Source organism: Cibotium barometz, chromosome 6, assembly GCF_041138505.1.
Source record: "Cibotium barometz isolate CiBa-2024 chromosome 6, ASM4113850v1, whole genome shotgun sequence".
Lineage (NCBI taxonomy): Eukaryota > Viridiplantae > Streptophyta > Polypodiopsida > Cyatheales > Cibotiaceae > Cibotium > Cibotium barometz.
Window position 1 is genome coordinate 59819640 of NC_141051.1, and position 24802 is coordinate 59844441.

Sequence of the window (24802 nt, forward strand, 5' to 3'; positions counted from 1 at the left end):
GTGCATGGGTGTGGTCATAGTTTGTAAAAAAATATCAGACGGATGGGTGATTGATGAGAATTGTGGTGATCCGATTGGTTAGGCAAAACTTTTTCGTGAGATTCCACCCAAGTGTAGCTTCAATTGTTGTCTTACCGAAACCCAAGCACACCAGTTAGCTTCAATTTTGGTGTTACAAAAAGCCACTACCCAAGTAGCTTCCACGTTAACAGTGTGTAGCTTCAATTGTTGTCTTACCGAAACCCAAGCACACCAGTTAGCTTCAATTTTGGTGTTACAAAAAGCCACTACCCAAGTAGCTTCCACGTTAACAGTGAATTTAATGGGTTTTGGGCCACACGACCGGCGGTGAGGGGTTGTGGCCTGTCGAGTAGTGTTAGCGAGTTTGTCATGGGATCGAGTGTGAGGGAATACAACAAGGCAGCTCGGTTGGAGCCAATCTTGGCAACTCTTCTCCAAGACCCCATCCTCGCAGATGTCCCCAAAAACGCCAGCCTTGCAGACATCGACACGCTCATCAGCGTCGAGCTGGGCAGTGCTATGAAGCTCTCTGTCGTCAAGATGGACAACACAGTCGTTGGTAATTTTTGCTTTGTGTATGTATGGAGAAATAAAGAAATATATTAAACATCTTCAAAAGACCCAGTGGGTCTATGAGACCAAAAGTGATACAATAGTGTCCATGTAATCTCATCATGGTACAAAAGAAAACAAAGACTAGAGCTATGAGCTGGGAATGTCAAATTCGAGAGAGAGAGAGAGAGAGATTAACATCTGTGAAAGGCCAAAGTGGCCTATGAGACCAAAACACAGTACACAGCTGATGGTGTCTCATCAAAAGTAAGACAAAAAGGACTAAAAAAGTCCTAAACAGCTATGAAAGGAAAATACTCCTACTGAGGTACAACAAAAGTGTATAGTATCTACAACTAGCATAATAGTCGTGGACGAGGTCCTGGTAAGCGTGGGCGTCTCGCTCGACAAAGCGCTATGGTTCTGTCAAGGGTGACTCCTCTTGAAGGACGTCCATGGGACGGCTGGCTCACCGAGGGGTAGTGGAGGTCCTGGTCGTATCTGCCGGGGTGGTCCTGGCCCTGAAAAAATATGTCATGGCTCGTTGGCGGGGTGGATCCTGGTATGCTGTCCTGGCTCGTAGGAGAGCCTCTCGATGGCGTCTGAGCTCCAATAAGAAAAGCCCCAAACACCTCTGATCCTCATCAAACTCCATCACATGTCGTAATGGTCCGAAACCCTCTTGGAAGAGACACCAATATCTCCCTCGTATCTCATAGTACACAGTACATCGGCGTATGTAGTGCTCCTCTGACTCCACTTCCTAGTGACATAGCTGACAAATGCGGTCTTTTGGCTTCATCCCCTCGTATCTGCCAGTCTCTACCCTCAACTGATGTGATGAAGTGTGGATTTGTCCAATGGCACTGCGAATGCCATGTGAGAGATGGGTGTCCATGTATGTAGACCGTGTCACAAAACCATCTTGGGAGAGATGTAGAAAATGGTCCCAATAGTGGGCCATCTTCGTGCCTAGTGGTAGGGTGGGGCTGGACCATGTCCTTTCTGCATCTAGCCTCACGATGTCCATCCTGATCACCCTATTTTGCTCAGAGCGACTAAGGTCCAAGAAGGGGCAGTCCAGGCTGTAATTAAATGGAGGGAGTGCATCAATCGTCATGCCATGTAATCTCAGCCAGGTACACATCTGGGTGTACCAACATCGTGTAACGACGTCTGTTGCTAACTCCTTGGAAGAGATAAGTGCTCGGTGTGGGTATCTCTGTCTGGGGAGCTCCCATATCCGTTGCAAAAATGTCATTGATTGGAACAGGGCTTCGGTAACCACCACTGGTGTGGCTCCTATCTCTGCTCTGACAATCTCATGAGGTACCGATGGTTTGCTCCAAATCATGCATGCGATCATAGTCACTAGTGATTTCTCTAGTACCTGCCATCTATCATAGAAATCATAGAGAGAGAGAGAGTGTGTGTGTTATATTAACGTCTTCAAAAGACTCAAAGGGTCTATGAGACAATAATGATGTGTACGTTCTTGTCATGGATGAAGTAAGAAAAAGAAATAGTAAACTAAAACTGAAAGCTAAGATCTCAGACTTTGAGATTATATAAGATGAGAAGCCTAGATCAGATAGTGAAATCTCCCTTTGATCCCATAGATCAGATAGTGAATTCTCCCTCAAATCCCATAGTAGACTAGGCACTGGCAAACATAGTGCTCCTCCGACTCAACACTTGTCTGATAGAGCCTACATGTCCTCTCCTTTTTGAGAGAGAGAGAGAGAGAGAGAAAGTTATATTGATTGTCTTCAAAAGACCCATAGGGCCTATGAGACCGAAAGATTACATCATATTCCATGTTATATCTCGTCATGGAACAAAAGAAAGCGAAAATGAAAATAAAGCTGAAAATATAACTGACACGAGAAAAAATTCCCTAGAAACTGCCATGAAAATGCATCATCATGAGAGCTAGTATGATCATCCCCTAGGGTGGGTAGAGGGCCAGCTAGAATATCTAGTATGGGTGATACAAATAGATCAGATATCCATCACATATCCACTAGGTTGGAAGGGACTGATCTGTGTTGGTGGAGCAAATCCCGTATCTGCAAAACAGCTGACAGGTAGATGGTAGGCGTCTTAGGTGGAGGTGGGTGTCTAGCCCATTGTAAAGTATCAGCATGGGCGAGGATGACTCCCCATGGCGGTATGGGATCTGTATTAGGAAGGGCTCGAGCTGGTGGCTGTGTGGTGGGATCTAGCCCCTCATCATCCTCAGCCTGTCTTTGGAAGAAATTGGTAATGGGCTGCTCCCAAGGTCTAGGGGGTGCTCGTGGGTGAGGCTCTCTGAGAAGGGACTCTCTGTGTCTGCAAAGCTCGAGTAGAAAGAGCCCCAATCATCGTTGGTCAAAGTAATCAATGATCCGAGTCAGTGGACTGAATCCCTCTGTGAAGAGGCAATGGAATCTCCCTCATATCTCATAATAAACCAGACAATGGCAAATATGGTGCTCCCTAGCCTCGACTCCAGTGAGGTAAGAGTCTGCAAATGTGGCTCTCCTTAGGTATGCCCTCTGCTCTTCCACTTTGAGGCAGTGGAAGAGACACCTAGCTGGCCAATCGCTATCCTCATAGCATGTGACATGTGAACATGGTGGTAGCATGCTCTCTGCTCCACCAGTCTCCACTTTGAGGCAGTGGAAGAGACACCTAGCTGGCCAATCGCTATCCTCATAGCATGTGACATGTGAACATGGTGGTAGCATGCTCTCTGTGTAAACCCATCATGTGTAAGCCTCAAGAAGGGATTGTCATGTGCATGCCCATTCCAGGAGCTGATCTCTTATAGGCAACAGGAAAAGACATAGGTTTTGGGCATGAGCCAGGCGCTTTGGTGTGTAGGAGAACCCCATTGTGGAACAAGAGCTTGTCGGCTGCAGCTAAGGAGCTGGCCAACATTGCTTTCAAGTTGGGTAGAATATTCTGTGGGCCGATAGCAGGTCGGCCAGGTCTCTTGTACCAGAAAAGCCTATAAAAGACAGGATGGTGTCTAGGGCTGAAAGAAGACTCCCAAAGCTTCCGCATGTAACATTGGTATCAGAGCTTCAGGCTGGTTTTGAGATATCGTTGCTGCCCATGTCCCACCCACCCTTATTGCATTGCGCATGGATGAAACTATCACCCGTGTCTTGATCTTTTGTTGGTGTGGGGACCAGGCAACATTGTTTCAGTATCAAGCTCAACAAGGCTAAACGTTGATTCAGCCCAGATGAAGGTGCACAATCCAAGAAGAGGAACACAAGACATGGAAGAAATTCCCAGGAGGTTGGTTGGTGGTGTTCCACAAGACCCAAGGGGAATGGCAGTCTTGTGCCATTAGCCTCTAATGCCGTTCAGCTATTGCCCACTTTGAATTTGGTGCCACCAGTGGTATTTGATGATAAGTTGGAGGGTGAGGCTGTGGGACAGAAGAAGACTCTCATCCGTGCCTATGGCACTGCAAGGGGATTGCAAGAAGGGGATAGCAACTTATTGTCCTCTTCGACATGGGCAGTTCTGAGGATGCCATCTCTCGACAGTTGGCAAAACAAATTACATGTACCTTGGTTCCTTATCATTTAGATGTGGACGGGTTTACACCTGGTCTATGTACTCACATCTCTCAGAAAGCTTAGAAGTCTGAGTTTCAGGTTCAGAAGGCAACATAATAGTGGGATATCATTGTTTCCCCTCTTTTAGGGTGTGACATGATCCTCGGGATCCATTAGTTCAGACAGTATGCACCCATTCCTGATTGGAGGCATGACACTTTCACTATTATTGAAGGTTTGCCTGAGCCCATCATGATTCACGGGGATCGGAGCATTTCTGGAATACTACTCATTTCCCATATTTAGGCCCAACGAGTCATAAGAAAAGGAGCAGAGCGTGTGTTGATAAATGACGGCTCCCAGTCTAATGTAGTTCAGATAGCACCCACAGTGTACCCTTGGCATAGAAATAAGGAGGGAAAAAGTGCTTGGGCTGGTTCTAAGTGTGTTCACACACATCAATATCATATATATGGCCACAACATCCCTGGTCCTCATAATGGATAACCTGTGAGAGAGGCCGAATTGTTCTCGGAAGAGACAATGTAATCTCCCCCAAATCTCATAGTAAGATTGGCATCTGAACATGTAATACTCCTTCATCTCAGCTATAGACATTTATCAGATGGTAGTGATGTGTGTGAACACACCTAGTATAGCCAAGGTACTTTTTCCCTCTATAGGAGGTTTTTTTCCCTGGCATGTGAACACCCTCCTAAGTCTTATCATTTGGGTGTTCTTTATGGTTTGCACTTGGCACCACTCATTATCTGATGCTACCAATATCAAGTTGTGTGCTTCTCTCTCTCTCTCACTACTGTGTACATGCTGAACTGTGTGTGGGTGTGTGTTGTTGCTGCTGCAAACCCTTGGCTAACATTTGGGATTAGAGCTTTGGTCGACTGTAGCATGCGGAAACTTACAGATGGGGATTATACTTTCAGCACCTTGGTTTATGACGATGTATAGCACAATGTAATGAGAATAAGAGTGCAGAGAGAGAAGAGAGACAATACACAGTGTTGGGTTACAAAGACCCTCTGAAGGGCCCCCACCATGTATTGTGTATTTGCTTTATTGAACGAGTAGAACGACTGAATGCTGGGTGTAGATAACCAGGACTGAACTGAACTTGGAGACCTTCACTTGGCTGAGGTGACTCTCAGCCTGAAGATGACCCTTGATCTTCACTTTCCACCTTGCCCTTGGTGTCACATGCGGAAGCTCTGTGTACCTTCTTCAGCCCTAAGTAAACTGAATAGGAACCTTGATACAAGCCACCAACGAAGGCAGATTGTCTTGAGCAAATAGGGATTGTACTACGTATCTTTGAACCTTGTTAGGGCCATAAACTAATGTTTTTCAGCTGCCCAAATTGGGGATTAGCCTTGTCCATGTGTACATAGGACATCCCCTCCTATAGGATATCTATTTTCACAAGATACAAACCTTAGTAAGTGCTAACTCCTAACAATAGGATATCTATTTTTCACAGGATACAAACCTTAGTAAGTGCTAACCCCTAACAATAGGATATCTATTTTTCACAGGATACAAACCTTAGTAACTGCTGACCCCTAACAATAGGATATATATTTTTCACAGTAAGCTTATTTAGTGTCTTATATTCTATGCATATGAAATACGTTTTGTTCTTTTTCTACACTAAAAGAACTAGGGAGCCAAAGGGTAAACTGTTAGGTCGAATGAGTCCATAGTCTAAGAGTTGTTCTACTTGCCTTTGAAACTCTTTTTGTTGAGTTTAGTTTTGCCTATAAGGTTCTCTATGAGGTGGTTGGCTACCAAGAATGATCTCTTTAGTATGGTCTTTGGGTCTAGAGATAGGTAGACTTGGTTTCATATGCATTGGTATGGAAATCTGGCCAGAAATGCCCATGACACTATGTACTTAATTCTCCCAAGATCAATATACTTTATTTGAGGGAGGGGTCGGCTGTTCCGGCTCATTGTGTGTCTCTTGTCAATTCAGCAATTTACTTCTTGTATTTGAACAAGTGTCCATCAAATCTTAGTGTATTTAAGTGTATTGATTAGCATTGTGTTCAACCACGTTACATTGGTATCAGAGCATACGGTTCTCTTTCACTTCTATCGTGAGAGATGATCATCGTGAACACTAGCTATCTCTACACTTACAACATTATGGACAGCCATACAATGAATGTTGGAGATGCTAATACAAGAGGCAAGGACAATGAAATGCATGCCTCCAATGCTTTACAGGATGAGCAAACTCATGTGGTGCACAATAGGGAACATGAATATGTGGGACAGCCGTCTCGTGGCAAAGAGGAGATGCAGGAAGAAGAGTCCATAGTCTTGAGGGCTGAACTTACTCGTATGCAGGCTCTTCTCCATGCACAACAAGAAGAATTGAATCTCCACCGCCGCGAGGATCCATTGGTACATGACCGTTTGAAGACCAAGAAAGCTGAATCTTATATGGATCATGCAATGGCAATGATTGCTCAAGAGTTGCACATGCAACCGAGGGATACAGCACATGCATACTTGGCTCGTACCAAGGATACCTATGCAGAAAAGGCAACTATCCCACATGTCTTGGAATTGCCACAAGTGCCCGAACAAGAACTTATGTCTAAGAGGATGAATCTCCATGCTATGGGAGAGGAACAATCAGTGACTTCACTTTTTTGCCCTCACAGCTAGGAGAGCCAAATAGTTACATAATCCCTCGCATGGGGAGATAAGTAATGCTATGCCATGCAGGAATACCTTATGTAGCTCGTGAAGGATACAATGTTTATGGCAGTGGTCAAAATGCATGTCAAATTGCCGGTTGAAAATGTGCATGCACAACACATGCAACATGGACTGCAATTTTCTGTTGGTGCAGGTATTCCGTGTATCTCTCATGCCACTCATGCCTTCGAGTGTGCTCGTGAGGGAGAAGTTATGGTTGAAAATGTATCAATGCATGTTGAGGGGCCAGCCATGCCTCATGCTTACAGGGCACATGTATCTATGCCTTATGCATCACCTTTTGGTCCAAAAATGATGCCAGTCATAGGGGCTGTCCCAATGGACAAACATGGGGGAAAACATTTTGAGATGCACACACATGCATCAAAGTCTCGTGACTTCAAAGCCAGAGACAAATCTGGGAAGTTTGACACATATCATGGGGAATATGATGCATCAAAGGCACTTGCCCAGTTTGATATTGCTTTCAGTGATGAGGATTTCACTCAGAAATCCATGATCCGACATGTAAGCATATTCATGAAAGGCACTGCTGCCCATTGGTGGCTCACGGAGAAGCTCTCACTGAATCCTGTTAGATCATGGGAAGAGTTCAAGGAGAGGTTCTATGCTCAATTCTTGCCTCCCAATGCATTGAATGAGATAACAATGAAGAGGGATTGGGTAAAGCAAAATGAGGGAGAATCGGTAAATGCATATGTACAAAAGTTTTGGAAAGTGCTTTTAGAGGTGTCTCCATTTATGCATGTCACCGAGGTGGAAAGGAAGAGAAGGTTTCAATCGGGATTGCAACCCGTGTACACAGCGGGACTACAAATGTATCCTGGTCATACCTTACACCAATTAATTGCAGCCCCGCAGTCGCCACCGAGCAATTGGAACTCAAATTGAGTCGATCCAATAAGGCTAAACCTTCATTTCAAGGCAAAGAGAGGGCTGTTCAAAACCTGCAAAATGATGGACAGCCACCTAAAAAGGACTAAAACCAAGATAAAAATGGTCCAAAGGCTCAAAATAACACTACCAAGAGGTGTCCTTTCAAATTGAGAGACTATGGTCTCACTCCGGAACAAAAAAAGCAATATATGAGTTAGGGGAAATGCTTTACTTGTGGTAGCACCGAGCATATTGCAAAGGCATGCCCATACAAGAAGAAGCGTGATAATGCAAATGCATCAAAGCCTAATGTGCATATGGTTCCGGATGTGCAGGGCAAGACTTCACATGATAGCAAAGATAGGGTTGTATGCAAAGCTTGGGGAGAGCTCAAAGATCAGCCCGCTTTGTTCATGTTTGATGATTGTGCATCTGAAAATTTCATATCCACTCAGATGCCAGCTGCTTTGGATATTGAAGTGGAGGACATGGGTTCTCAAATTGAAGCAGGGGCTGCCTTTGTTGGTAGAGAAGTGTAAGTCATGCCTATTTTTGGCAAGTTGCGCATACACATTCAAGGCTATGTGGATCATGAGGATTTTCTTGTGGCACCTTTGAATGGTTGTGATGTATTGCTTGGAAAGCCTTGGCATACACGTATTGATCTGTGCAAGGCTTACAAGACCAACAGGATCACCTTCATGTGTAAAGGCCGAGAGCATGTAATTGATGCTGGTGAAGAGGGTGATACCATTCCCCTTGTATCTCATGTACAAATTAAGAAAGTAATGAAAAAGAGTGTTTTTGCGTACTTGATTTTTGTATGAGATCATGTTGAGGAAAATAATGTACATGTAAACACTCTTAGTAATGATAGACTGAAATTTTTGTAAGAGCACAATGATCGTTTTGCTGATGAGGTACCACCTGTACGACCGGAAGATCATCGCATTGATCTTGTGCCGGGTAGCTCACCACCTAATAGACCAGCCTATTATGTAAGTGCATCCCAAAAAGAGGAGATCATGAAGCAAGTGAATGAGCTTCTTGAGAAGGGTTTGGTTCAGCCAAGCTCTTCCCCATATTGTTCACCCGTCCTCTTGGTTCAAAAGAAGGATGGATCCTTTCATATGTGTGTGGATTATAGAGCTTTGAATAAGCTTACCATCAAGAATCGGTTTTCGATTCCACGCATAGACGACATCCTTGACAAGTTGGATGGATCGGCATGCTTTAGCCGAATTGATCTCAAGAGTGGGTATCATCAAGTGCGTGTAGTGTCTGCAGATGTACACAAAACTGCTTTCAGGACAGCATTTGGGCTTTATGAGTATCTTGTTATGCCTTTTGGTCTTACAAATGGCCCGGCTACATTCAATAGAATGATGGATCACATATTCCGTGGGTACAGGAAATTTACAGGTGTCTTCTTTGATAACATCCTAGTTTTCTCGAAGACCGAAGAAGAGCATAAAGCTCATTTGGCTATTGTTTTTGAAGAGCTCCATAAGCATAAACTCTTCATAAATGCAAAGAAGAGTGAGTTCTTCTTGTCACAGATACATTATCTTGGGCATATTGTGTCCAAAGATGGAATGCGGATGGATCCTACAAAGATTGATGCAATTCGGAATTGGCCCGAATTGAGTTCGGTGCATGAGATTCGTAGTTTTCTTGGATTATGCTCTTACTACCGCAGGTTCATTCGGCACTTTGCAGGGATTGCTTCTCCTTTACATGATTTGACAAAGAAGAGGCCGTGTTCAAATGGACTAATGTAGAGAGAGATGCATTCCTCAAATTGAAAGATGCAACTACTCATGGTCCAGTGTTGACCATTTCGGATTTGCAAAAGCCTTTTTGTGTGGAATGTGATGCATCTGGAAATTGCATAGGAGCTATCCTTAATCAAGAGGGACATGCTATGGCTTATGAGAGTCGTAGATTGCATGATGGAGAGCTATCTCTTGGCATTTATGAGAAAGAGCTCTTGGCTGTAATTCATGCACTTACTATATGGATCTTGGGACTGATTTCACTGTGAAGACAGATCACCAGAGTTTGAGGTATTTTCTTACTCAAACTAAGTTGTCAGAGAATTGCAAATTCAGCCGTGTTGGATCTCTTGAAATGTTATGTGGTGGATCAGAAGTCTTCTTGGGAGAAGTACTTACCGCTTGTGGAATTTGCATACAACACAGTGCATGCATCTACGGGAAAGGTCCCGTTTGAGATTGTTGGTTTTGCCACCCATCTTCGTACAAAGGATGAGATATTTGCAGTTAATGAGTATGTAAGAGACTTGGATATTGCTTTTGCTCAAGTGCGGACAGCCATTGCAAGGTCACAAGACAAGCATAAAAAGGCTGCCGATAAGCATAGAAGGCAATTGGATGTTAAAGAGAATGATTGGGTATTGCTGAAATTTGAGAAAGCAAGACTTGCAAAGAGGCCAGCAAAGAGGGTGCATATCCTAAGCTTGCAACCAGGCACTATGGGCCTTTTCGAGTGATCGAGAAGATCAACGAAGTGGCTTTCAGATTGGCATTACCTAGTCATTGGCACATACACAATGCTTTTCATGTGAGTCTCCTTCGCAAGTATGTAGGGCCGGATCCCAGTGAAATGGTCATTGAGGATCCACCAGAAGTGGATGAGCTTGAGGAGATCTTGCAGCTAGAGCAGATTGTGTATCACAAGGAACGCGAGCTTGCCTGCAGGCAAAGTTGTGAGGGGTTACCTTGTGAAGTTTAGGAACTATCTTCCCATTGATGCTAAATAGGTAGATGAAGAATTCTTCACAGATTGCCTGCATGTGCTTCAGACATATTTGGATGCTTTTCAGTTGCGGACAACTGTTTAGAAGCCGGAGGGGATGTCACCATTTGGCCACTCAATTGGTCCACCCGTGCTTTCTTATCATGTATGTACATTGGACTCGTGTCCATGGCAGTTGTTTATGCCGGGGATTGATGCCACTCATGTGATACTGTAGACTTGGCTTTTCATTGGGACTTGTGCCTCTGTGTACATGCCCGGAAATGCTTGGTGGATTGGTGTTCCATTGGGTCTGGTACCTCGTTTACTTGCCTGGAGCACGTCTATTTTGTTCTAGTCTCATGAACGGGGATTGTTCATACCAATGCTGCATTGCATAGCATCTTTATGTGCTTGCCTGCAATTGAAATTACATGCCGTTTTCATGCTTGCTTGACTAATGTGTAGTTCCGGGTAAGGGGACGCCCACCTGTGAACCGTGCGTGTGAAACTGTCTGTTGACATGGTTGTGTGGCATGTGAACAGGTGGTAAGTATTACCCAATCTAGGCTCAAATAGTCCTTAGCACTTAGCCAATATTTATAAGTGAGTGCGTTCCCACTTCATTAAAGTTTGGGCGCCCAAAAGTCACTTATAAATTATGACCGCTTCCAAGTTCACACTCACTGAAGTCCCGAGGCGGACAAGACTCAATGTCCAGGACCTGATCCTCTCCTTTTACTCATAAATGGGCATCTCCCCATGTCCCTTCACCTGATTAGACCCCAAATTCACTTACTTATTAAGAGAAAATTCGTGTTTTCTCTTCATGAAGATTTTTGGAGGCTAAAAACTATGTTTTTCCACCATTTCTCTCCATTTCCAAGCTCTCCATAGCCATACCCAACTTGCTAGGGTGTTTTCCAAGCTTCCAAGAGTTTTTCCAAGTGCTAATCACTCTCCTACTCACTCCCAATGACTGAAATTCAGCAAAACAGCTCTCATTTTTGCTGTAATTTCTGGTCTTTTTGCTGAAAACCCTAATTTCAACCTTTCTTTCTCAAGTTGAACCATAGGGGAAGCTTTCCCAAGGTTCCCTTCATCCTCTTGAAGACTTTTGTCGCGAAGAAAGGCGACAAACCAAAGATCTCAACACTCCAAGGACTTCCATCGCGAAGACTTCCGCTGTCATCGACTCTACTTGCTATTGGTAAGCTTTTATGCTTAAATTTGGGAGCAAGTAGCAGGAGGGAGGAACCGGATTACAAGATCACATACCCTGTGTAGTGTTCTCTTGTCGTACGTGCTCTTTTGCAGATTGTTGCTACCATGTGTTGGTGGAACAATAGAGAGCAGATGGTAGGGAACATGGGCACTTGAGAGGGTAGTGTGGGTTGCAAGTCTACATCGACAAACTTGTTTGCGATACTGTATTCATATGCATTGGTATGGAAATCTGGTCAGAAATGCCCATGACACTATGTACTTGATTCTCCCAAGATCAATATACTTTATTTGAGGGAGGGGTCGGCCGTTCCGGCTCATTGTGTGTCTCTTGTCAATTCAGCAATTTACTTCTTGTATTTGAACAAGTGTCCATCAAATCTTAGTGTATTTAAGTGTATTGATTAGCATTGTGTACAACCACGTTAAACTACCATTCCCTTCCGAGGGGGGGTTAGATACTAACATCAAGTTTACCATATGAAATTTTGAGCCTCAGTCTTATGATAGGGATTTGACAGTGGCTTAGATTCAAGAGATGAGGTTGTGTCACATGCACTTTGCACTGTAGTGCATGGTGACAAGCTGGCTCATCATCATCAGTGCAACATTGTACAATATTAGCACCTTTTAGGATGATATTTGTCGTATGCCGTGACCCCATTGTAATCCTCAGTCCAGGATAAGTCAGGCACGAGCCACGTAGGTCATTCTCAGCCTTAGACAGAGAGTCAGTCAGTCAGTCAGTCAGTCCAAGTCCCTTAACCCACTTGAAGAGACGCATTCATGTATGTAGAGTCAGTAGCAACCTTAGGGTTTGCATTAGAAAGCACTCTGCATATTGTATATCATTCATTCATTGCATATAGTTCATTGCAGAAGCCTTCAAATATCATCTAGCAGCCATCAAAATTTATCCAGAATTATTCTCATATTTTATAGCATTTATTGGGCATTTTTTACATCATTTATATATTTTTATTGGACAAGTGCAGTCGGCCAGCCCTATAGCCGGCTGACCACCATATAAATAGCCCAGCATATCATCCATTTATTCATTCATATCGCATTCAACTGTGAAGCACTCAACGCTTGGAGCCTTCAACACAAGGAGCATAAAGCGATTGCAGAATTCAGCACCTCATACCTCAACGTTTTCCTCATCAGCATATAGGAGCATCAACGCTTGAGCAATTCAGCCTCTATGCAGTAAAACGCAGCATCTACAGCATTTAGCCTTCAGTCCCCTTTGCGTTTTCAGCATACATACAGTTTTGAGCATTCATCTCTTCATCGTTTTGCTACAGCCAATTGGTGAAGGTAAAACTCAGCATTCATACACATTTACAGCATTCATACATAGCCTGGAACAGTCCCAAACAACCCCTATCTCAGCCTCAGATTTGCAGCCATCCCTCATTCCATTGGGAAGAGTGCATAGACTCGAGATTGGACATCATAGGTGTTTCTACAGCTGTGTATAGTTCTGCCCGACTCTTGGTCTTTCGAGATCTTGTGTTTGGCTTATTGTCAGTCCATCGTCAGTCTCTTCAAAGATAATAAAGCAAATACTATTCCGGTAACGGGATAGGGGGCCCTTCAGTGGGTAATTCAAGACCCCATATGTTGTACAGTTTCCCTCTATCTCTCATAGGTCTCATAGGTCACTTTGGCCTTTTGAAGATGTTAATATATAACATTTCTCACTCTCTCAAATCTCTTGAAGTTTGAATTCTTAAAGTGGATTGCTAAACTCGCGAAACTCAGGATACAGAAGACGGTGTGAGCATTTGTGTGACAATATCCTCAATTACGAATACTTCCGTTGCATGTTACATTGGTATCAGATTCAGCTTGTCCACACACACCGTATCCTAGCGTGAGGGCATCCTTGGATGGTCAGATTGCGTTCTGGCACGACCACCGACTTTAGCACCATGTCTACAGAGGAGAGTACACCTTCAGCCAGAAGACGTCTCCCCCGAAGGAGACCTTGCTCTTCTGACTACCGCAGACACCATAGCTCTACTTGGAGCTCAGAACCAGCTTCTCATGGAGCGTCTCCAACTCTTGGGAGGCAACAGCAGCACGCCCTCCTCCACCTCCAGCAGCCCCCGACTACATCTCCCTCTTCTTTCAGATGGAATGACAAAGAAGAGAAGATGAGGCCAGATTGAGAGAAGGAAAAGCAGAAGGCAGAAGCAAGAAGACAACAAGAAAAAGTAGATAGACGGGACTATGAGGAAGCCCAACGTAGGATCGAAGAAGACCGGTGTTAGGCTGAACTCGCCGCTCGGGTGCACCAACGAGAGCTCGATCAAGAATGTATGTTACTCGAGCACCAACGGGAAAAGGAGGCCATGCATCTTAGATACCAGCACCTCTCTTCAGTTTCCCTAGCCTTAGGTGCCAGCAGTCCGCAGCATCAACTACCGTCATTCGAAGTCAACCAAATTTTAGTAAGTATGATGGGTAAGTGTGGTCATTTAGCAGTTAATCAGTTTATTCATCAATTTACTGCTCATTTTCCATTAGCTAGGATCACAGATTCTCAGGATAGAGTCCATGTAGCGGCTCCCCACCTCATAGGTGAGGTAGTCACTTGGTGGCAGCATTGGTCTAATCTTCATACAGACCAGACTATAGGTGTCACAGCTTTTAGTTGGGATTCGTTTGTTCATGACCTAAAGACCAGATTTCTCTCGTCCCAGTATATGACCGGTCTGGTAGATAAGTTCTATGGACTTAGACAGAATGGGTCTCCAGTGCTTCAGTTTTCCGGAAAGGTTATCACTTTAGCATAGCAGTTAGGGCTATCTGCGCAGACCAAGATGGAGCAGTTCATTCGTGGGTTGGATCCCAATATCTGGTTCACAGTTCGCAACTTTGAACCCAGTACATATGACCGGGCTTTGACTCTCGCTCAAAATGAGGAAATGAAGATGAACGGAGGCAAGCCCAAGCAGTCATCCCAGTCCAGTACCAAACCCCAGTAGCAGCAATCTGCTGCACAGCCAAGAAAAGGTAATGCATCTTCTAAAGATGCTAAGAAGGACAACAGTAATAGCTCCAGTTCAGGGGGTAAAAAGGATAAAGAATCTAAGCCTAAGAAAACCCCCGATGAAAAGGCTAATGCAAGCATTACTGGAGGTATCTTCCTCCAGAGGAGTGAAAGAAATACCAATCAGAAAACAGTTGTTTTTTCTATCACATCATAGGGCATGGTAAGAAGCATTTCCACAAATGGCAAGCGGAACAAGCCACCAAAGCACCTTCTACCACAGTTGCCACAGCATCTCGAGCTCCTCCAGTCCTGCCTACTACCACCAATGCGATTCAGCTTTTACCGTCTATGCATCCTATGCCATCCGTGGTATTTGATGCTAAGCAGGAGGGTGAGAGCGATGCTGCACAGAAAAGCCTCATCCGAGCTTATGGCTCCGCCAAGGGCCGATAGTTTGTAGTCCTATTCGACATGGGCAGTTTTGAAGACGCCATCTCTCCCTAGCCATATCTCAGAAGGCATAGCAGTTTGCCTTTGAAGTTTAGAAGTCCTCATTCCAACGAGATTTCATTGTCTCGTCTCCTTTGGGGTGTGACATGATCTTAGGAATCCAATGGTTTCGCCAATATGAGCCTATTCTCGATTGGGGGCAGGATACTTTTACTATCTGTAAAGGTTTTCCTGAGCCCGTCATGATTCATGGAGATAGAAGCATTCTCGGCATCCCATTGATTTCGCACCTCCAGGCCCGACGAGCTATCTGCAAGGGAGCAGAAGGAGTACTACTTTATGTTCGTGCTCGAACAGCCTCTACCTCATCGGTAGCATCTATCTCATCTTCAGTACCACAGTTAGTAGACCTCCTGTCCAGACATCAGGACATTATGCTTAGGAATGATCTTCCGCCCAGCCTCCCTCCATCCCGTCTTGAGGACCATCATATTGATTTGGTCCCTGGATCAGGTTTCCCTATGGTCTTTCCAAGACCTTAGAGAGCGAGCTAGAAAGATAGTTATATGAGCTCCTCCAAGTCGGATTCGTTCGGCCTTCTTCCTCACCATTTGCTGCACCCATGGTCCCATCCTATTTGTCAAAAAGAAAGACAAGTCTGCACGCCTTTGTGTAGACTATAGGGCATTAAATAAACTCACCATTAAGAATAAGTTTCCTATGCCAAGGATTGAGTACATTTTGGAGCGTTTAGATAGTGCTAAATTTTTCACTAAGATCGACCTCAAGAGTGGTTACCATCAGGTCCACATTTTCAAAGCTGACATTCCCAAAACAGCTTTCCGGACAGAGCGTGGTCACTACGAGTTCATAGTCATGCCTTTTGGGCTTACAAATGCACCCACAACCTTCAATAAGATGATGCCCAGGATTTTCGCAGTTCTCATTGGTAAGTGTGTCTTCATCTTTCTTGATTACATACTTGTATTCTCAGCCACTGCAGAGCAACATGAGAAAGGTGTGGAGAAAGTCTTGCAACTTTTGCGAGATAATAGGCTCTACATAAACGCCAAAAAGTCTATCTTCGATGTTAAGGAAGTTTAATACTCGGGCTATATCATCGGTTCCGATGGGATTAGATAGGACGCCACAAAGGTTCAGGAAATCTTAGATTGGGACATCCCTCATACCGCCCAAGAGATCCGTTCTTTTGTAGGTCTTTGTCAAGCCTGCAGCACCCATGTTCATCAGTTTTCCAACCTTGCAGCACCTCTCACCGACTTGCTCAAGGGGGGTGAAGACTCGTAAACAAAAAGTCTCAGTCACAGACAAGGCGCTTGATGCATTCCGTGCACTCCAGAAAGCTGCCTCCTCAGAAGTGCCTGTTTTGAAGTTAGCATCTTGGGATGAACCTTTTGAGGTCATTACCGATGCAAGCAATGTAGCCATAGGTGCAGTTTTCCAGCAGGACAATAGACCGGTGGCATACTACAATAGAAAGTTGGATGTCGCCGAAAAGAATTATTCGGTTTATGACAAAGAGCTTTTGGGTGTGATCACAGCGCTCAAACATTGGAAGTCTTTTCTTTATGGACAGGTCTTCACAGTAAAAACATACCACCAAGCATTTAAGTGGCTTCTTCAAATCATACCAAGTGCTTAGTGGAGTGATCGGCAAGCCAGGTGGAGTCAACTCTTCCAACAATTTGGAGGAATGATTGAGTACATCCCTGGTAAGCATAACCCAGTAGTAGCAGATGCTCTTAGTCGAAAGGCCAGCATCCAGGCAGTCCAGGAGTCTACCATTCTCGAAATCACGGGAAAGGACGTAGATAGCATGAAGGACCAATATGTCGACTCCCCTGAGTTTGGTACTCAGTATAATTTGGCTCTCTTTTCTGAGCCTGGCCATTATTCAGTACAGAACGGTTGGTTGTTCTTCAAGAACCGCCTCTGTGTTATTCAGGAAAAGCGATCAGCTCTTCTCCATGATGCCCATGACTTCTTAGTTGGAGGACATAGATGTATCAATATGAAGCAGCCTTTGGTCGCCATTTCTCTTCTCTTTTGACGAGATTGGTGTCTCCATCTCTAGAGGTTAATAAAACCACGGAAGCATTTTCTGAAATCATTGAGTCAGTCAAGGACCGCTTGACCAAAGCACGGGAAGCTTATAGCAGACAGGCAAATAAGTCTAGATGAGATGTCCACTTCAAGGAAGGGGATTGGGTATTGGGTTTATCTGCGCATTATGAAACAAAGATTGAAACAAGTGGACAAACGTTGTCCCAAGATTTCATTCCGTAGTTTTGGACCTTTCCCAATAGTTAAAAGTTAAGTGATGTCTCTATGAAGTTGAAATTGCCTAACAGTTGGACGATGCATGATGTTTTTAATGTTTCTTGAACAACAGCCGACGTGGTAGACAAAGCCAAAGTCATCGAGCTCGAGTAGATCCTTCTCCATTGTTGGAAGCATGGTTCCGATCAACGGAGACGTCAGTTCTATACGAAGTTCCGAGATTGAGGTACCCACAAAGTTGTATGGCTAGACAAGGAGTTCTTTCAAGTTATTGGCGGACTACTTGGAAGCCATGAACTTGCCGCCAAGCTAAGCAGGAGGGAATGTCACATGCACTCTGCACTATAGTGCATGGTGATAAGCTGGCTCATCATCATCAGTGCAACATTGTACAATATTAGCACCTTTTAGGATGATATTTGTCGTACGCCGTGACCCCATTGTAATCCTCAGTCCAGGATAAGTCAGGCACGAGCTACGTAGGTCATTCTCAGCCTTAGACAGTCAGTCAGTCAGTTAGTCCAAGTCCCTTAACCCACTTGAAGAGATGCATTCATGCATGTAGAGTCAGTAGCAACCTTAGGGTTTGCATTAGAAAGCACTCTGCATATTGCATATCATTCATTCAGTGCATATTGTTCATTGCAGAAGCCTTCAGATATCATCTAGCAGCCATCAGAATTTATCTAGTATTATTCCCATATTTTATAGCATTTATTGGGCATTTTTTACATCATTTTTTTAAAATTTTTATTGGACAAGTGCAGTCGGCCAGCCCTGTAGCCAGCCGACCAGCACCCCATGCCCATATAAATAGCCCAGCATATCATCCATTTATTCATTCATATCTCATTTAGCCTTGAAGCACTCAACGCTTGGAGCCTTCAGCACAAGGAGCATAAAGTGATTGCAGAATTCAGCACCTCATACCTCAGCGTTTTCCTCATCAATGCTTGAGCAATTCAGCCTCTATGCAATAAAACGTAGCATCTATAGCATTCAGCCTTCAGTCCCCTTTGTGTTTTCAGCATACATACAGTTTTCAGCATTCATCTCTTCATCGTTTTGCTATAGCCAATTGGTGAAGGTAAAACTCAGCATTCATACACATTTACAGCATTCATACATAGCCTAGAACAGTCCCAAACAGCCCCTATCTCAGCCTCAGATTTGCAGCCATCCCTCATTCCATTGGGAAGAGTGCATAGGCTCGAGATCGGACATCATTGGTGTTTCTACAGTTGTGTACAGTTCAGCCCGACTCTTGGTCTTCCGAGATCTTACGTTTGGCTTATCGTTAGTCCACCGTCAGTCTCTTCAAAGATAATAAAGCAAATACTATTTCGGTAACGGGATAGGGGGCCCTTCAGTGGGTAATTCGGGATCCCATATGGTGTACAGTCCCCCCCCCCCTCTCTCTCAAATCTCATAAAGTTTGAAGTCTTAAAGTGGATTGGTAAACTCGCAAAACTCAGGATACAGAAGACGGTGTGAGCATTTGTGTGATAGGATCCTCAATTACGAATACTTCCGCTGCATGTTACAGGTTGAACGGAGGCAAGCCCAAGCAAGACCGGTTAGGTTCCAAAACCGAGCAAGAGCAGCACCGGCACTAGGATGGTGTACAGTTTCCCCCCCCCTCTCTCTCTCAAATCTCTTAAAGTTTGAAGTCTTAAAGTGGATTGGTAAACTCGCAAAACTCAGGATACAGAAGACGGTGTGAGCATTTGTGTGATAGTATCCTCAATTACAAATACTTCCGCTGCATGTTACAGGTTGAACGGAGGCAAGCCCAAGCAAGACCGGTTAGGTTCCAAAACCGAGCAAGAGCAGCACCGGCAGCAATCATCATCCCAATAGGGTAAGGGAGCATAGAACAACAAAGAGAATAACGATAGAGAGAAGGACTCTCAGAGCAACTCAGACAGTCAATAGGACAAAGATTCAAAACCTAAGAAGAGACTTGAGAAGAAGGCCAAGGAGGGCTTTACAAGAGGTTACCTCTAGCCAGAAGAGAAAAAGCGATACCAGGCAGAAAACCGATATTTGTCATGCCATCATGAGGGGCATAGTAAGTGGGATTGTATAAAGTGGTAGGCTGAGAAGGCCGCCAAGCAGCCATCCCCTACAAGCCGAAGCTACACCAACCTCAGTCTCCAATGCCATCCAGCTTTTGCTCGCTTTGATAGCAATGCCTGCAGTGGTGTTTGATGGTAAGCAGGAGGGTGAGGTTGCAGGGCAAAAGAAAGGTATGATCTGTGCCTATGACACAAGGAAGGGACAAATGTTCATTGTCCTCTTCGACATTGGCAGCTTTGAAGACGCCATTTGTCTAGAGTTGGCTGCTAAGACGGTTGTGCCTTAGTACCATACCATTTGCTTGTGGACGAGTTTACACCTGGTCTAGCACTTATATTGCTCAACAAGCTCAACTGTTTCAGTTTCAAGTTGAGTAGGCCACATTCCAACGAGACTTCATTGTTTCACCATGCTTTGCACCCATTCGTGATTGAAGGTGTCTACCTTCACTATTGTTGATGGTTTTCTTGAGCCTGCCATGATTTGTCGGAGCATTCCGGGAATTCCACTCATTTCTCATATCTAGGCCCGACGAGTAGGAAGCAATGGAGCTGATGCTACGTTGATCCATGTCCAATGTCAATGATCCATCATTCAAACAGCAAAACCTTTAGAGCAATGGATGGTAGGGCTCCTTTTGTAACTTCAAGACATCAGGTTGAGGATTGACCTTCCGCCCAAGATCCCCTCCATTTTTCCTGAGGATCATCAGATTGAGTTGGTCCCAAGGGCAATACCTCCCAATAAGTTCCCCGATCATCTGTTCAAGGCATTGGAGGGCAAGCTAGAAAACAGAAGTTCATCCAGAAGAAAGATAAAACTACACGGTTATGTGTGGACTCTAGTGCATTTCATCCACCACCAATTGGTTAGACAAAAATGCAAGAAGCCTTCACTAGGCAAGCCAGCCAGTCCAGACGAGATGCCAACTACAAAAAGAGAAATTGGGTGTTTCTCCAAATAATGAAGCAACGGTTGAAGCATGCGGGCAAGCATTGTTCCAAGCTCTCTTTCTAAAGCTTTGGCCCATTTCCTATTGTGAAGAAGCTCAGTGATGTCTCCATGAAGTTGAAGTTACCAGACAATTGGACTATGCATGATGTCTTCCACCTCTCATGGTTGAAGCCTTATATTGGACCATCTTTGCAAGAGGTTCCGGATGAGTAGCATCATGAAGTGGTTATGGGGCAGTGTTGGGATTAGGATTAGGGTTTGCAGCAATGCACAAAAAAAAAACACACACACACACACACACAGTGTGAAGCAAGCGTGAGCAAGGAGGCACAATACTTGATGATAATTGAGTGTACCACAATGCTTAGTACAAATGATATGTGAGTGAGCTACAATACAAAAGTAACTTCACACACACTCCAAAAGTGAGATAGAGTGTGTTCGTGTGCATGGGGGAAAAAAGTTAAAACCTCGTAGTGAGGGAAAAAGTACCCCAGTTGGTCCTAGAGTGTTCACCCACCACTGCTTGACATATAATGTCTACAAACAAACACCGCCCCCCCCCCCCCCCCCATGCGCGGAGTGATGATGTGAACATGTACAGTGATATCGTTGATCAATCCCCAAAGGAATAAGCTTAAACCTTTCCAGAAAGCTTTGAGCTTTTCACGAGGAGGGGCCGATCCTCATAAATGTGAAAATGGATATGAGTGAAAATAGAAACTGGGGGAGCTGATGGGGGAGGTAAAGGGCATGAGACATTGAATGAGAGGTAAGTGTGGTCGGTTCCTATAGGCGGGGGAGATGATGAAATCTGGGATATGTGATATGAGAGCAGGGGACCCCATGAGGTAATCCACTCTGCTTGAACCTCCACTATGTGGGAAGCATGTAAGACTGTCCCGATGTAGGCTAATGGGACATCCATTGCATGGCTCCTGTAAAGCTTTTATGGCTTTATTAACATGATTAAGACTTAATTAATAAACATAAGACAAATGCTGCAAGAAAGATTGAGTTGTTTGCATTGAGACAGGGGCCTTTCTTAAATAGAGGTCGAAAGGGTACAAGTGAAGAGACACATCCCTGGGAAGGGGTGTGGCTCTTGAGTCAACGGTTATGTCCTTTGGACCTAGGGATGTGTCTTTTAATGAATAGACATGTCCTTTGATAGTGACCCATGTGTAAGGGTGTGACCCTTCACAAGTGTCCTTTCAGTTAATAAGAGATTAAGGAGTAATTAAGGAGAGATTAAGAGAGTTAGTCACAATCGTGACATTCCCTCCCACTTAAAATAAGGCTCCGGCTAAGAAGAGATGGTTGTCTTTAAAAGAATTCCCGAAGAAGTTCTAGATATTCCTGTAAGTCTTCATCACTTTGCCAAGTAGAGTCGGAATCATCAAGATCTCTCCATTTAACCAAAAATTATGTAGTGAGTTTATGTTGTGTTTCTTTCTGTCTGACATCAAGAATTATCTCTGGAATTAAGAGTATGTGTTCATCTTCGATTTCTAGAACATAATCCAAATGATCTAAAACTGGAAAATTACCGTCCACAAACTTCTTGAGCCAAGAAATGTGGAAAGTTGGATGAATTCTACCCCAAGAAGGTGGTAACTCCAACTTATAATTGAGAGATGAGTTCTTCTTAATAATACGAAAGGGTCCATAATATCTTGGGCGAAGCTTTGGGAAAACTGATTTCACTGTCTTGTATCGATGAGGGGCAATATATAATAGTACCAAGTCTCCTTTTTAAAATTCAATGTGACGACGATGCTTATTAGCTGTGCACTGATATTACTCTTGGACGCTGATCATCTTATCCTTAATCTGTAATAGAATATCTTGCATTTCTTGAATGAGGTGGTCTGCTAAAGCCACTTTATGTTGAAGAACAAAGTTGGCAGGAATAAGGGGAGTATGGCCATAAGCTGCTTGAAAAGGTGTCATTCCAATAGTTGAATGATAAGAATTATTATAAGCAAATTCTACCAAAGGTAAATATTCTTCCCATGAAGCTAATCGAGACTGAACATAATGTCGCAGCATTTCTTTCAGAATCTGATTAGCTCATTCTTTTGTCCATCTGTTTGAGGATGATAAGCAGAGCTAAAGAGTAAATTTGTACCAAGAGACTTGAATATCGAAGTCCAAAAATGTTCTATAAACTTTGGATCTCGATCCGAAACTATAGATTTTGGCAATCCAGGATGTCGTCAAGATAAATAATGACGAACTTGTCCAAAAAAGGACGAAAAAGATCATTCATCAGACTCATAAATGTTGCAGGGGCATTGGTTAACCCGAATGGCATGACCAGATACTCGTAATGACCATATTTTGTGCGAAAAGCTGTCTTATATTCATCACCTTCGCGAATGCGAATTTGATGATATCCAAACTTAAGATCAATTTTGGAGAAGACCTTTGCATGGAGCAATTGATCAAACAATTCATCAATGCGTGGAAGAGGATACTTATTCTTGATAGTTAACTTATTAAGGGCATGATAGTCGATGCAAAGACGCATAGACTTATCCTTCTTTTTCACCAAAAGCACTGGAGCTCCAAAAGGGCTTTTACTTGGTCGAATATGTCCTTTCTCCAAAAGTTCAGTAAGTTGTCGTTGTATCTCCTAAGATTCCGTAAAAGAAACTCGATATAGAGCACGAGTAGGTGGAGCACTGCCAGGAAGAATATCAATAGCATGGTCAACTGGTCGACGAGGTGGGAGAACCGCAGGAAGCTCCTGAGGAAAAAGATCCAAGTATGGAGCAAAGAAAGGTTGCCCGAGATCGTCTTCGTTTGCGGATACTGTTGCTGAAACATCTGCTGCTGGTACGGAACTTGTGTAGGAGTGGCGATCCGTGTGAAGCTGCTGGATCTGAGAGGCCAAGGATGCCATAGACTCCTGGAGTTGATGTTGGAACTGCTGTTGAAGTTGCTGCAAAGCTGACTGCCATTCCGGAGGGGCTGGTATGTCAACAGGTTCTGCCATGAGAGGAGATGTTGATGTAGAGGCTTCAGGGTGATGAGGCTCTGGGGGTTTTTGCTTGTGATGACGCCGCTAGGCTCTAGTAAGAACCATCGGCTGGGAGGTGTGGCATATGGAAATCCCGAGAGGAGAGGCTACGTATCGGTGAAGCGGCTATAGACCATCCAGTATAGTAAGGGCGATCCTCTGGGACTGGGCTCGCACGAGAGTCTGCTACTACTGGAGAAGAAGGTACAAGTGTAGGGGCAGCTACTGGTGTCAAGGCTGTATACTCCGGTGTAGAGGGGCGCACCGTGAATGAAGATGGATGAATGTCCTCAGAATAAGTGCAATATTCATAAAAAATGATGCTACACTCGGGGAGGATAGCGCCCAGATAAGGATGACGCCTGAGTATAAAACAATAATGATCCAGATCCTGTGCAGAAGTACGAACACGGATCACCCACACGTCGAATTCTCGGAGGTGAGAACTCGGTGTGGCTATCTGAATGCGGTAATGAGTGGACTGGAAAAAGGGGGACACACTTACTGGAACAGGGGCTGAGACTGGTGGAGAAACACGGGTAGGAGAGGGCACTATGGACTGAGAGGGTGTATCTTGTAAATAACTAAGGTCATAGGTTTCCTCTGTCATAAGCCGTCGGAGAAGAGGGTAGTGTGTGTCCACGTGATCAAGTGTCGTCGTCACATTGAATTTCAAGAAGGAGACTTGGTATTATTATATATTGCCCCTCATCGATACAAGACAGTGAAATCAGTTTTCCCAAGGCTTCGCCCAAGATATTATGGACCCTGTCGTATTATTAAGAAGAACTCTCAGTTATAAGTTGGAGTTACCACCTTCTTGGGGTAGAATTCATCCAACTTTCCACATTTCTTGGCTCAAGAAGTTTGTGGATGGTGATTTTCCAGTTTTAGATCATTTGGATTATGTTCCAGAAATCGAAGATGAATACATACTCTTAATTCCAGAGATAATTCTTGATGTCAGACAGAAAGAAACACGACATAAACTCACTACAGAGAGATCTTGATGATTCCGACTCTCCCGTAAAAAGGGGTATTGACCCCGGAGGAGTGGAGAGCCCGCAAAAGAATGAAATGGCGGGTTGCTGATATGTTAATACTCCACATTATGTGAAATGTGTATACTCAAGAAAATGGAAAGATCACACCTGAAGGAGGTTGCCATAGTAAATAGTATTGCTGGAGAAGAATTACCAAGGTAGTAGCCGTCAAGCCACAGAGAACACCAACTACACGTGATGGCTGGTCCACACACCA

General features: G+C 44.2%; 1 protein-coding gene across 1 annotated transcript in view; it reads left to right on the forward strand.

Annotated features, from left to right (window-relative positions):
- Positions 1 to 216: 216 nt before the first annotated feature.
- Positions 217 to 24802, forward strand: part of LOC147637922 (Ubiquitin-like superfamily protein) — a 55015-nt gene continuing 30429 nt past the window's right edge. The window contains exon 1 of the mRNA XM_086799764.1: positions 217 to 580. Coding sequence (XP_086655890.1) covers positions 391 to 580 — 190 coding nt within the window. The 5' untranslated portion in view covers positions 217 to 390. The remainder of the gene's footprint in view (positions 581 to 24802) is intronic.